The 12,790-nt window shown below is 30.2% G+C and overlaps 1 protein-coding gene across 5 annotated transcripts in view; it reads right to left on the bottom strand.

Moving 5' to 3' along the window:
• Positions 1-371: 371 nt before the first annotated feature.
• The window catches only part of LOC106468392 (golgin subfamily A member 2-like), a 42,996-nt gene continuing 30,577 nt past the window's right edge, over positions 372-12,790 (bottom strand). For all 5 annotated transcript variants that reach the window (XM_022396734.1, XM_013928813.2, XM_013928814.2 and 2 more), the window contains exons 15-22: positions 12,102-12,251; positions 11,824-11,952; positions 10,356-10,482; positions 7,976-8,037; positions 6,105-6,207; positions 5,239-5,345; positions 4,689-4,830; positions 372-4,153 (exon numbers count right to left, since the gene is read on the bottom strand). In XM_022396734.1, coding sequence (XP_022252442.1) covers positions 3,981-4,153; positions 4,689-4,830; positions 5,239-5,345; positions 6,105-6,207; positions 7,976-8,037; positions 10,356-10,482; positions 11,824-11,952; positions 12,102-12,251 — 993 coding nt within the window. In that variant the 3' untranslated portion in view covers positions 372-3,980. The remainder of the gene's footprint in view (positions 4,154-4,688; positions 4,831-5,238; positions 5,346-6,104; positions 6,208-7,975; positions 8,038-10,355; positions 10,483-11,823; positions 11,953-12,101; positions 12,252-12,790) is intronic.

Raw genomic sequence — 12,790 nt, 5'->3', positions numbered from 1 at the left:
ATGTAAATAGCATTTACTATTTTTCAGTAACATTATGTAGAAAATCTCGGATATGGTACAACAGTTTTGAGGAATGGCACTTATAAGTATGCTCACTTTCTGTGTGTGTGTGTATATATATATATATGCATGCATGTTTAATAAAAAAGTGATTTTTGAGATTAATATAACATCTGTCTTGATTTTCACTTCTAGTGCTACCTTTAAATTTCTAATAACAAACATTGCTTCAAGAAGTTAAATTACAAAAATTAATTTGGCTCTACATCAAGTAACTTAACTACAGAAGTTTTGAGGGAGGCACTCGATCCTGTGAAAACTGTAATTGGGCGAAACTCGAATCCACAAATCTGCAAACTGAGCAGATGTTGTTTTTTTTTAACAATAAAGCTACCAGTGAAGTAAAAACTGAGGCATATATAGCACTCAAGACACAGTAGTTTAATTACCTAAAGCATCCACCAGATCTACAGTTCAAGACCTGCTCAGTTTCAAGATTTCATATCTTGGAAGCACACAAATTAAGAAATGTCATGTTCGAAAAACACATTCAGAAAATGCAATACTGAATCATACACTGGAAGTGAATTAATAAAATAATTACTTATAACAATCATATCACTTAATGCCACAAAGTTCCAGTAATTGTTTCTTCTTAACAGTGTTCTTATTAAAGGTATGGGTGTAAAATTAACAAGTAACTGAACACACAGAGAACATTACCCTAATCACCCACATCTAACAATTGGTTAATACCAAAAGAATGTGTGTGAACAATAACTTTGTCAGTATTGCACCCATGCTTTAAAAATTAATTTTTACCATACCTGCTTATTGTTTGAACACAATTACATAAATCATCCTTTGGCCATTTTTTTTGTAACCTATGAAACAAGCAACAGGTTTGAGGAGTGTAGGAAATGAAGCCTCGGTTACATACATACAAACTCCTAGTGAGATAATGCACTCAATAATGAAATGGCAGGAAGTTTTAAACATAACTTGTCAGATATTGAACAAAAAGTATATTTATCACAATAACCAACTTCCACAAATAAAAAAAAAAAATTATCCTAAATATACTGGCTCTCATGTTGTTATGTATAGTGATGCTATGGCTAGCAGTATAGTCATTCAAATTTACAAAATCTTGTCAATGAGGGAACATAACAGCAGCTTACCAAAAATTTAACATGTTAATTGTTAGGAATAATCACCCAGAGTTTCATTTTAGTGATAACAGGATTATTGTATGCAGTGTATTAAGAACTAGAATTAATTTTATCTTGATAAATTGTTGTTCGACATGCATTAAATAAATGTGATGCAGTCCCAATCCCAAGTACATTCAAATTAATTGTTAAAACCAAAAATAAGATTATGCTATGGCTAAAAAAAGATGCTTCTAACCTTTTCCATGAAGCCTTGATTAAATTATCAGCAAACAGCTACTGATCTTTTACTCACAATTTAGGTAAAAAAATATTTTTTATTAAAATAGTTTTCTCTAAGTGACTTTTTTCCAAAGTCTTAAGAATACTTTTTTCATTTAAGTTCTCCATAATTACACAGAAGATATTAAGTTTTAATATAAGTTCACTATTTTTTAATGAGTAACTTGATGGCAATATAAGAATGATGATTAGTAATTATTAATCAGCCATAATATTAAGACAGAAATGGGTGGGAACAAGTATTGTTTAATATAAGTTGCTAAGCCTAACTTATCAATATTTCTATTTTACATTTCTCTAGTAATTACTTTATCCATTTTCCTGTGATTATATAATATAACGGTAAGGCTTAGTTACACACGTCACTACTTTCTTTGAACAAAACTGGAGAGTTTCTTGGTTTAGAAGACCAAAGGCCTTGTACACCACACTGTGGGAGAAATCTTAACTCCAAATATTTTGAAACACATGATTTTTAACATAATGAAGCACGTAAGCACGAATAAGAAATGCTCATATATAACTTACTATAATGGTTAACTATTGATCATGATTAAATGCTTGCATTGTTTCCAGAGAGATCTAAAAAGAGCAGGAAACAACAGTCTTCAAACAAAGTAACACTGGCCATCTTGCATCTTTGGGTAACCAAAAAAATCAGAACATTTCTATAATTCACCTCTAAAGATAAATAATTACACCAAAATACACATATTTGAGAAATAAAAGCTAAATTTAGAACATTCTAATACTAATTACACTTTTCAATGTACAACTACAGTCTGATGAGGTGGGGGGTTAGGGGTGGAGGTAATATTTCACATTATGTATGACCTAAATTTTATTGGTTTTTCTAGCGTCGTGTGAAGATCAACAGACTTCAAGATTACATATATTTTCTATATAAAAATATTTCAGAAACTTTCAATGTGTTAGGACTTTTTTTTTGTGACAGTGAATACAATTAGATTCCACATAAGTGCAAAATACAAAACTAGCAACACATCAAACTTTCACACAAGTGAGCGATAGTTATAATTCAGTAGACAGAAACTTTACTAACAAATTTATTAAGAAATATATAATTATTATACTTCTATGTATATTTGAATAGTTAAGCTCAAATTTATTTTACATTTCTTGAAATATCTATGTGTGAAATAAATCGGTAGATATTTCAAATTACTTTTAACCCATTCTTAGTCCTTTATAGATCAAAATAACAATTACTGTATACCTAAAGAGACATTACCATCAATAAAAATGCTTGAGGAACTAAACATTTTGATAATTATTAGTTTTTATACACTATCAAACATTAAAGATCTTATATTAACAACGGGCCTTTCACTAGGCCACTGTAAAGTCTTTTAATGGATCATTTTTCTACAGATACGGAGTAAATTGTTTCTCAAGCCAAAATATTTAATTATACGCAAGTAATTTTTATTTGACCAATAAAACGTGAATTTCTATACCCTTCTGTAAAATTCCCATTACTTCATATAATAACAGATTTTACCATACGTATTCTGATAATAAAGTCTGGATCACCCCCCCCCCTCCCCATAAACAATATTACAAAATTATTATATTTTCACAGATCTCTATTGAATAACTATGGTAGTATCATGACTACAGTACTGAATATTTTGCACCAAAGTTTTTTGTTAAAATTAGGTTTTCCTTCAACTTTATAGGTTTTTTATTTTTGGCCCATTTTGAGTAAAAATAAGGTTATATAGGTCTTAAAGGTGTCACTTGGAAGGTTGCGATAAGAAAAAACTTTCGAATATAAATTAAATGATGTATTTGAACAAACATTCATAGTATGATTAATAGGAATAACAAATAAAATATTAGAAAGCCATGACTTATTGATAGTTCTAGCCAACTATTTATATCTTCAACCTTCACGAATGTTCATTAAAAATGAAAGTTTATTAAAGACAAAGAGTTGAGCTTTGATAATTTGTCTGAAGTTTTTTGATAATAACAACAATTTCTAACATCGAGTCTGTAGCACCTTAAATCAGAAAAAAACTATTTCAAATATAATTGCACAAAATACCAGTAACTCTTTATATATCAATATTTCTATCCACTTTTTTTTTTTAGAAGTAGCCACATTATTAACAAACATATATAAAGTACCAAAACAGTTGTTTGGGGGATAATATTAATAGATCAATTAGTATCATCAAAGGGTCTTTTGCCAGTTAAACTGTACAAGTATTAATTGTCGATAACACTTTCACCAGATCAGGTGGTATTTATTTCCTCTTTTCATTTATTAGATATACTATAATTGTTATAAGATTTTATACAATGTAAAAGTAGAGTAAGACTTTGTTTTATATCACTGCATAATTTTAAGTTTGTTTTTCAAGCTCATCTCTTTCCTATTGCCAGATAAAGTTCAACCAGAAGAAAACTAACCCAGGCTATTCAATTATCAAAATACAAACCACTATTAAACAGTATAAAGCATTCAAAGATAACGTGAAATGTTACTCTTCCCTAACTTCATACAGTTAAGAGCCTTCCAGAGCAAACAGGGCACGGGTGGAATGTGTCAAGGACGGGTTTTTCTATAAGGTTTGAGCTCTCTATTTCTGTAAATAGGTCCAAGATCTTCTTTGCTGTCTGATCATCATTATCTTTAGTATCACTAACATTCGCATGAAGGTCAGTCAAAACTGTAACAGAAAAAAAAAGTAAACGTAAAAACTGCCACAAACATAAAGGACTTTTACTAATGAAGACAAGCAAGAACTTGTAGTCAGTAAGAGTAAAGTCATACATTCCACTCCAGTCCAATGTTTCTTGCCTTTAAAAACTTCTCATCTCAATACATAATGCAATAATCATTAACATAAATGAAATTTAACAATAGCAATTACCAAACTTAGGTTTGTATACTAAGTTGTAACATTTGTATAATTCCTTGTAATTATTACAAACTACTAGTGATATTGTTGAACTTCTAAAACAGAGCCTAATTCCATAATTTTTATACATTTGCACTTGTATGATTGAAAAAATATCCTAAAAAATCACCATTTTCTATAAAGTATTTTTGTATCATATTAAAAGAAAAGAAATTCATTAATATTTCAGAAGCTAACATGCTTAATATACTACCACTACATTTAGCCGCCATATTTTCAGTAATAATTTCATAAGTTACATAAATGAATTTATTTCTTTAAGATCAACGTGTGAGAATTTTACCTTCAGTATTGTTTCCATTCACTTTCAGAACCATCTCACCTGGGTGGTTACTGTTTGGTGGCACTTCTACAGAGATGTCATGTAGCCGTTTCCTTTCCTCTAGGAGTCGCAGGACCAGGTTCTGCAGTTCACTCAGTCGAGCCTATAATGAAAGAAAAAAACAACAACTAGTAAATTAAATATTTTCTTCTACATAAATCCAAATAAACATTAAGATTCAAACATGCAGTAGCTCCACTGTATTACTGATTAAATTTACAGGTACAGTAAAGTTTGTTAAATATCATATACACTGAACACGGCATTTCCACTTTGAGATAATACAATCTAAGGAAACAATATAAATCATAGTGTTCAAAATAAAGTTACTTCCATGTTAAATTAATTTAAACTTCTTCATAAGTTTCATTAACATTCATGGAAGATTGTTTAAAAAAAGTTTTTAAACATCATTAATGATTCGTTGTGGATCCCATGATGTACCTCGCAGATGAAAGGATATAACTTGTTACACTATTGCAAATTAAAATGTTATTTATACAATGCTCACCTTCATCTCTTCTCGGTCTCTTGCCAGTTGTGCAATGTACTCATCTTTTTCACTTGCACGTTTCCTCATGATTCCTCGTTGCACTTGATACAAAGTTATGTAGTCAGCTAGTTAGAAAATGAAATGCATATTTTTCTTCTTAGAATCCTGGTATAAAAACCTGTCAATTCTTAAAGCTATATATTTTATTCCTGTTTATTGTTACTTGTATGATATTTGTATAAATATTTTCAATTTAGTTATAATTATCTTTTTTTAATGCCATACAATTACAATATATTAATTATAAAAAAAAACAATTCAACATCTAAATAAATGTGAACTTTATAAATAACATTACAACCAAATAACTAGAAATGTGAATTGAATTATTGATTAGTATATTCAAATCTCTTGTAATACTCAGTTTTTCTCTGTCCTGAAAATGCATGCACACTTTATTTCAATGGATTGTAAACATACTTCAGTAGACATAAAAAATGTTTAAAAAAGTCTAATGTTAGGTCATAGAACTAACATTGTAAATTATCTGCTTATAGTATTAAGTACAGTACAGTTTAGTCCTAACTAAAGTAAAGCAAAAATGTACACAAATTACAGTGTTAATCTCTCCATTTATTGAATGTAGGCTGTACACAATAAAGGCTTAACTGATGTTAGGCCTAAGAAAAGTGGACTTAGATTTTGGTGTCTGCAGTAAGAATTATTTTGTAGTATTCTAGAAATCTTGTATTTAAAAAAAGTTGCTAAAAAGATACTGATATAACCACAAATATTTTGTAGGTCTCTACTAGTCTTTATAGGAAAAACCTGTCAACACATAGTGTAAATTTGTGAATATTATTGCCACATTAGCATTAACAAACCTATTGTATCCGTTTCTCCTTGTAGCTGCGTAACCAAATGTTCTAACTGTTGCTTTTGGTCAGATAGTTCAGCAATTTGGTCCATTGTTTTCGTGAATTTCTCCTAAAAGAAATTATTGTCGTATCCAAAAAATTAAAATTTGATGTTCAAACCAGGAATAAAGCATTTAATTTACTGGAAAATAATCAAAATTAAGGTTAATTAACAAAAAAATTATCTTTCTTTGAAACTGAGTCAAAAATAAAAAAATAACTTAAAAATTAATAATAAACAGTTAGGTTATGAAGTTTGAAGAGAGCTTGAATACGTAATAAAGAAAAACTATTACAAGTTTAGCATAGTAACGAATGTATGTTTTGACATTATGAGGTACCTTGTTGAAACATTGTATATTTGTTACTATGCTAAACTTGTAGCAGTTTTCTTCATTACCTGTTCAAGCCATTTTTAAACTTCATTGTTTCAAAGTTAGTTCTTTGTCATCAAAAATGTTACGTTAATCAATAAGAAAATAACTTTCCTTTCGAACTGAGCCGAGAAAAAAATGGAAGATTAATCTTTTATACTTTTTGTTTACATTTAGTGATTAACCTTTACTATCCTTAAAAGTTGAGGTCAGAAGAGAAAACCGACATCTTATGTCTTTAAGTTGAAAACAATTACTTTATTACAATAGGTCAAAACTATGTCTAACTACTCGTACACCAGGCAGATGGTCTGCTTTAACTGTCATTAATCTATTTTTTTATAAGAATGAGACAGTGAACCTTCCATAAGCTAGTCTTGTTTGGGAACAGGAAATGTGCCCAAGTCAAACAGGTGGCCAATTTTGTAAGTAACAGTAACCATGAAAATGAAGAACGAGATGTTGCAAAATATGACATAGTAAAACAAAAAAAATAATAATAAAAAATTCTTAAATTAATTAAAACAAAAACTGTAAAAATCATATGCACTATTCTTTATTTTGGTGTAGACTATAATGACTCATACATTCATTATGTCAGAAAAACACACAGGTTCAAGAAGTCTCGATAGAAAACGATAAAAACCCTGTAACCAGATAACTTTCGAAAGGTTCACCTTTCGAAAGTGCTTGGTTATAGGGGTTTTATCATTTTGTATTATGACTCATACATTGTTAGGTTGTACATTTTTCAGGCATTGTTTCGACAAGTCAGTATTCTTTACATACTGGGTGAGAGTATTGTGTTTTTGCTCTGGCTGCTAGTTTACAAACTTAAAACTTGATCTTTAGCCATCTTATGAAAGTTGTTTTTACAAAAATAATAGGCATTATGGGCTGGAAGAGGCCAAGTGGTTAATATATCAGACTTTGAGGGTCTATGGTTCACATACAATTGCCATTACATTGTTGCTAATTTTCTGTTAGATTTATGCTAACCCTAGTTTGCCTGTTCTACCTTAACAGTTACAGCAAGTTCTCTCAAAATAAATCCCTTAAAATTCCAGTCACCAATTTTAACTGGACATTTTTCAAAGTCCCAATGAAAAATATCTTCATTACCTTAAGTAAGGTGCACTACGCTTTAAAACTGGTGGGAAGCCAACACTTACCAATAACTCTAATTGAATAATGTGATTTGACAATCGCTCTTAGGCACAGCCCTTATGTAAAGATCAAAATATTATTTTTCTAACTACGGTCATAAAATCAATGCAGCATTTGTGAATGTCTAAAACCTGGCTTTACAACACACAGTAGATCTTATAGCACAGAAAGAGTTAAGAAGGTTAAAGAAAATTCCAGTATAAAAATAATACACATTAAAAATACAGACTGTCTCATTAGTTAATTTTGTTTAGTATAGGTTCAACTTCAATTGACAGGTTAGCCTACAATTCATACCTCAAGTTGTTTCATGGAATTCTTCAGTGATTCATGGTCTTCTTTAAGAACTACATTCTTTTCTATAACAGACAAACAAACAATAAAACTTTACAATCTCCTTTTAACAAATAATCTTTCCGAACAGTTATTATGGTTGAAATACTAATTCATAATAAAGCTTTCTATAACTCAAATTATTATTTTACCATGATTGATAAAAAACTTTATATTTTTTTTTTTAAACAGAAAACCAATAATAGGTAAAGTAACATAAATACAATTACTAACCTGTGACAAGACCAACAAACTATTAAGAAAACATACAAAACAATAATTTTTGTAGAAATAAAATAAATAAAAAGGCAACAATCCACTTTAGTAGCTCTTGGAAATCTCTTTGTTATGTGGTCCAATTACTAAATTTGGTTACAATTTGTAGTAAGTACTGTCAAATAACATATTCTGGCTCTTTAAATGATTATTGTAACAAAAAATGTTTACAATGATTGAATTGTTAGTGGCTTCAGTCCCACTATTGAAACCATAGTGACAAGAAAAACTTCTCTAGAATCCAAAACAAAACTATTCTGAGTTGTGTACAACATTATTACAATAATAATTGATAAATTTAGTACTAAAAAAAGCAAAAGTTTATATTAAATTACAAAATGGAATTACGCATACATAAATATGAACACTGTACAAGATACAATAAATGGTCAGGAATTTCATTTTTGTTCATTACCCAAAATCAATACTATACACATGCAGTTAGACCTTGTTCAGTGCTGCATTGAAGACAAAACTCATACTTAAAAACTTTTCATGACTAACTCAAAATTTAAGAAATCCCTAAAAACCCCAGGACTACTTTTAAGGAACCCTCTTTACCCTCTACCCCAAAAATATGAACAATAAATGGGGGGAAAAAAAGATCTGATAGTGGTGAAACAAATTAGATTGAACTACAGTATGAGTGTTATTAAATTTCAGCTTAAAAACAGTCTATTCTTCAGTGAATCGTGATGAAATCAATGACACATGAAAACCCAAGTGTATGAATCAGGCTTGTGTGTTAAATTTCTGCTTAAAAACAGTCTATTCTTCAGTGAATCATGATGAAATCAATGACACATGAAAACCCAAGTGTATGAATCAGGCTTGTGTGTTAAATTTCTGCTTAAAAACAGTCTATTCTTCAGTGAATCATGATGAAATCAATGACACATGAAAACCCAAGTGTATGAATCAGGCTTGTGTGTTAAAAGTTATAACTGTTACCCAATGTCAACAACTTACAAAGACTTCAATGCTCAAATACTTAAAATTTAAATTACTCAAACTATACAAGTTAAATAAATGGACCAAAAATTAAAGGGTGTTTATATTAAAAATTGAATAAACCATTACCTTTAACAAAGAAGCATAGTTATACTGTACTTTAACTGTGTCCCTTACAATAAAAACCACTACTATATTTCATGTATTTTATCAATTCCTATTATAAACATTTTGTTCTGCATACAGCAAAGACTTTGAAGTTCCCATACTGTAATACTTAATCTGTCTTCCGATCCCACGTGCAAAGGATTCCCAGGAACTACTTTCATTATTCTCAGGAATATTTTGTACGGTTTTACTTTATAACCATTTGATAGAGTGTAAAAAAAAAAAGTATAATTTGTTGAATAACCGAGTTTTTCTTTGTGTGTGTGTGTTATACTGGAATTACAAAGTTCCTTTCAAGTGTCCAAACATTTCATTTTTATGCATAACTTGTGCAAAAGTTTGCATCAAATAAATGCTGGTATACCAATTTTTTGAAGAAAAATATTCTCCATTTTGACTAAAAGTGTCACCGTTTCTTCACTAATACAAAAGAAAATTTATAGGTCATCAAACAACTTTTATGCTAATATACATGAAGGGTTTCATTAGCATAGCATCCTGGATTGTGGATTTTACAGTCATGTAACAACATAATTAATTAATTATGAACATAACAATAACACTCTTTTGCAAGTTTTTCAATTATTTCCATATTTTTTGTATATTAGTTATATGATAGAAAAAAAAACAGAGACCACATGTAATCCAATTTAATTTTCATGTGTCACATTAACGATGAAATATATTGCAGAGTATGAAAAATAAATAATGTTAACAATATATGAATGTTTATCCACCAGTTCACTTTTTTTTATTCATTTAAGAGTATCTATATGAAAGGGAACAAACTATCCTAGCATAAACCAGTAACTGAAACGTTTGTGATACACTTGTAAAAGTTAAGACAAATTATTCCATTTCTCGGCTGTTTGCAACCATCAAAAATATTTCAGAATTCTAATTTGATTTTCATTTACTATTTGACTAACTGTTAGTTTAACATCCATACCATTGCTGTTCAAGTCTGTCATCTGAGACTTCAGATCATCTCGTTGGCTCTGCTGATCTTTCATTTCATGCAGGAGGTAGTCTCTTTCCATCTCTAGCTGTCTGACAGATGCCGACAGAGAAGCAACCTGACAAAAGAGTAAGTAGAAATTGTAAGATCTCGACAGCATGTTACTTCCTTATTATAGAACTATACACTAAGAATAAATATCGTTACATGTTTAACACAGTTTCAGATGCTCTGCAAATTCTTGATAAATTTATAATAATAATATTCAAAATTGGAACATGTTTGATTTTTTGCTCATCACAATAAAAGTTTAAAACCAGAAGAAAAACAAATCATAAAATTATGAAATATCTTTGTCAACTAAAATCACAAAAGTGTGTCTTCTAAACAACAAAGAATCGGCAAATTAAAGTTTGACGTTTACTGTCTACTTCCTTCCAGAAAATCTAATTAAGCCTGTAAAGTTTCTCCGAGTGCATGCTTGGATAAGTGATAAAAGCTGCATCTAGTTTTAGTTGAGACTTATTCCAAGTAGATTATTCAAGCTTTGGAAATTACTTGTCATACTGTGTTTACAGCAAAGCAGAAGGCCTACAAGTACACAGGAAGATGTAATGTCTTAAAAATGTATGAAATTTGGTGTCCAAAAGAAAAACTGACGGGGTTAAATATGGGTGCAATTAATACTTTTAAATCTTATTTTTGGATTACTTTTTCTCACCAAAAAGTGAATTTAAAAGACGAAAAAATGATGTAGAGGCCTAATCTATTCTTTGGTTCACTAGTTCTACTGAATTCACAGCTCACCAGTCCTGCTTGGAAGAGTGAAGCAAATAAAGTAGGCCTCATATAGCAGTGGAACATATATAAACCAAACTCTTCAATATTCTTTCTTAAAGGATATTACAAACTCTTATTCTTCTCTGTCACAAAAAACACACTAAAATTTGACTTTATCACTAACTACATGTAGTAAGAATTTTGAGAGAAAAAAATAAAGAATTTTATTCAATATAAGTAACAAGAGAGTTTCTTCACCTGGTGGTAAAACCAGACATTAAAAGGTTGTCAAAATTAACAATTGCTTCACTGGCAGTCTCATTAACTATTCTTTTTTAACTAGTAAGTTTAAAAACACTTGTATAACATACTGAGGTGACTATCAATCCATACCTTGGTTTTCTGTTTATGAAGTTAAGGTATCAGATATCCACATTCTTTATAGTTACTTTAACTGTACGTTCAAAATTTAAATACTATCTTTCCTCAAATACATTAACATTTCTTGGACTTCACTTACCAGGTCGTTCTTTCTGTCAGTCTCTTTGTCAACAGAAGTTTCATTACCAGATTTAATAACGTCTTCAGCCTGACGAGCCAAGGCCATTCGAAGTTCGGTATTCAAAATTTAAATACTATCTTTCCTCAAATACATTAACATTTCTTGGACTTCACTTACCAGGTCGTTCTTTCTGTCAGTCTCTTTGTCAACAGAAGTTTCATTACCAGATTTAATAACGTCTTCAGCCTGACGAGCCAAGGCCATTCGAAGTTCGGTGTTCTGGGTCAACAAGGTTTCAATCCTCTCCTTGGAAACAGAAAAGTTTTTTGTACTTTCTCATAACATTAATATGAGATCAAGAAGGGAATAAACAAACAACACAGCATTAAAAAATGTATTTCTAAAAATTTTTACCACAGTGCTAGGTTGGTGACATTATTTTTAGATCTACTCACTTTAGCTTTTACTAAGTCTTCTTGCAGGACTTCAGTCAAGTGTCCCTGGGCTTCGTAATGTCTCATCCTGTCAACAATCTGATGATGCTGAAAAGTTTCTTTATTCGCATTTTGCTCCAGAATTTTCAGTTGTTTTTCCTTGCGAGAAAGCTAAAAAAACCAACAACATACAGATGAATAATGACAGGTAATACACCAATAACAAATATCTACAATATCCACAATATATTTCATTTAACCCCCCATTTGTTAAATAAAAATTGTTGAAATGTAAAAAAAGATGTGATGTTATTGTATCACCTTCTTCCTCAAAACGTGAAAAATTTAGACCAAGCAGGACTTGAATCACGACTCTGCTTGCCAAGATGATGTTTAATCCAACTAATCTGATCTATTAACTGTCAGAACTCTCAGTTCCCACTTGCTTGGTTGGAAAGGAAAGATTTTCACAAGTCTACTGATCTCATACCAATCAGTTTTTAAAACCCTGAACCACCCATTAATTGCTAATTTGATCTTGAATATCAAATTATGTTCTGATTTATAGTACTCAAAGGTTTTTCCTATGTTTGTGTTTAAGCTCAAGCCCATACAAAGGGATATCTGCACTGTGCCCATTTTTGGTATACCCCAATTTATAGCGTATAACCTCGTAAGTTTACCATTGAGCCTCCCGAGAGCTGAACACT

Source organism: Limulus polyphemus, unplaced genomic scaffold, assembly GCF_000517525.1.
Source record: "Limulus polyphemus unplaced genomic scaffold, Limulus_polyphemus-2.1.2 Scaffold2991, whole genome shotgun sequence".
Taxonomy (NCBI): Eukaryota; Metazoa; Arthropoda; class Merostomata; order Xiphosura; family Limulidae; genus Limulus; species Limulus polyphemus.
This window is presented reverse-complemented; position numbering and strand designations above follow the sequence as displayed.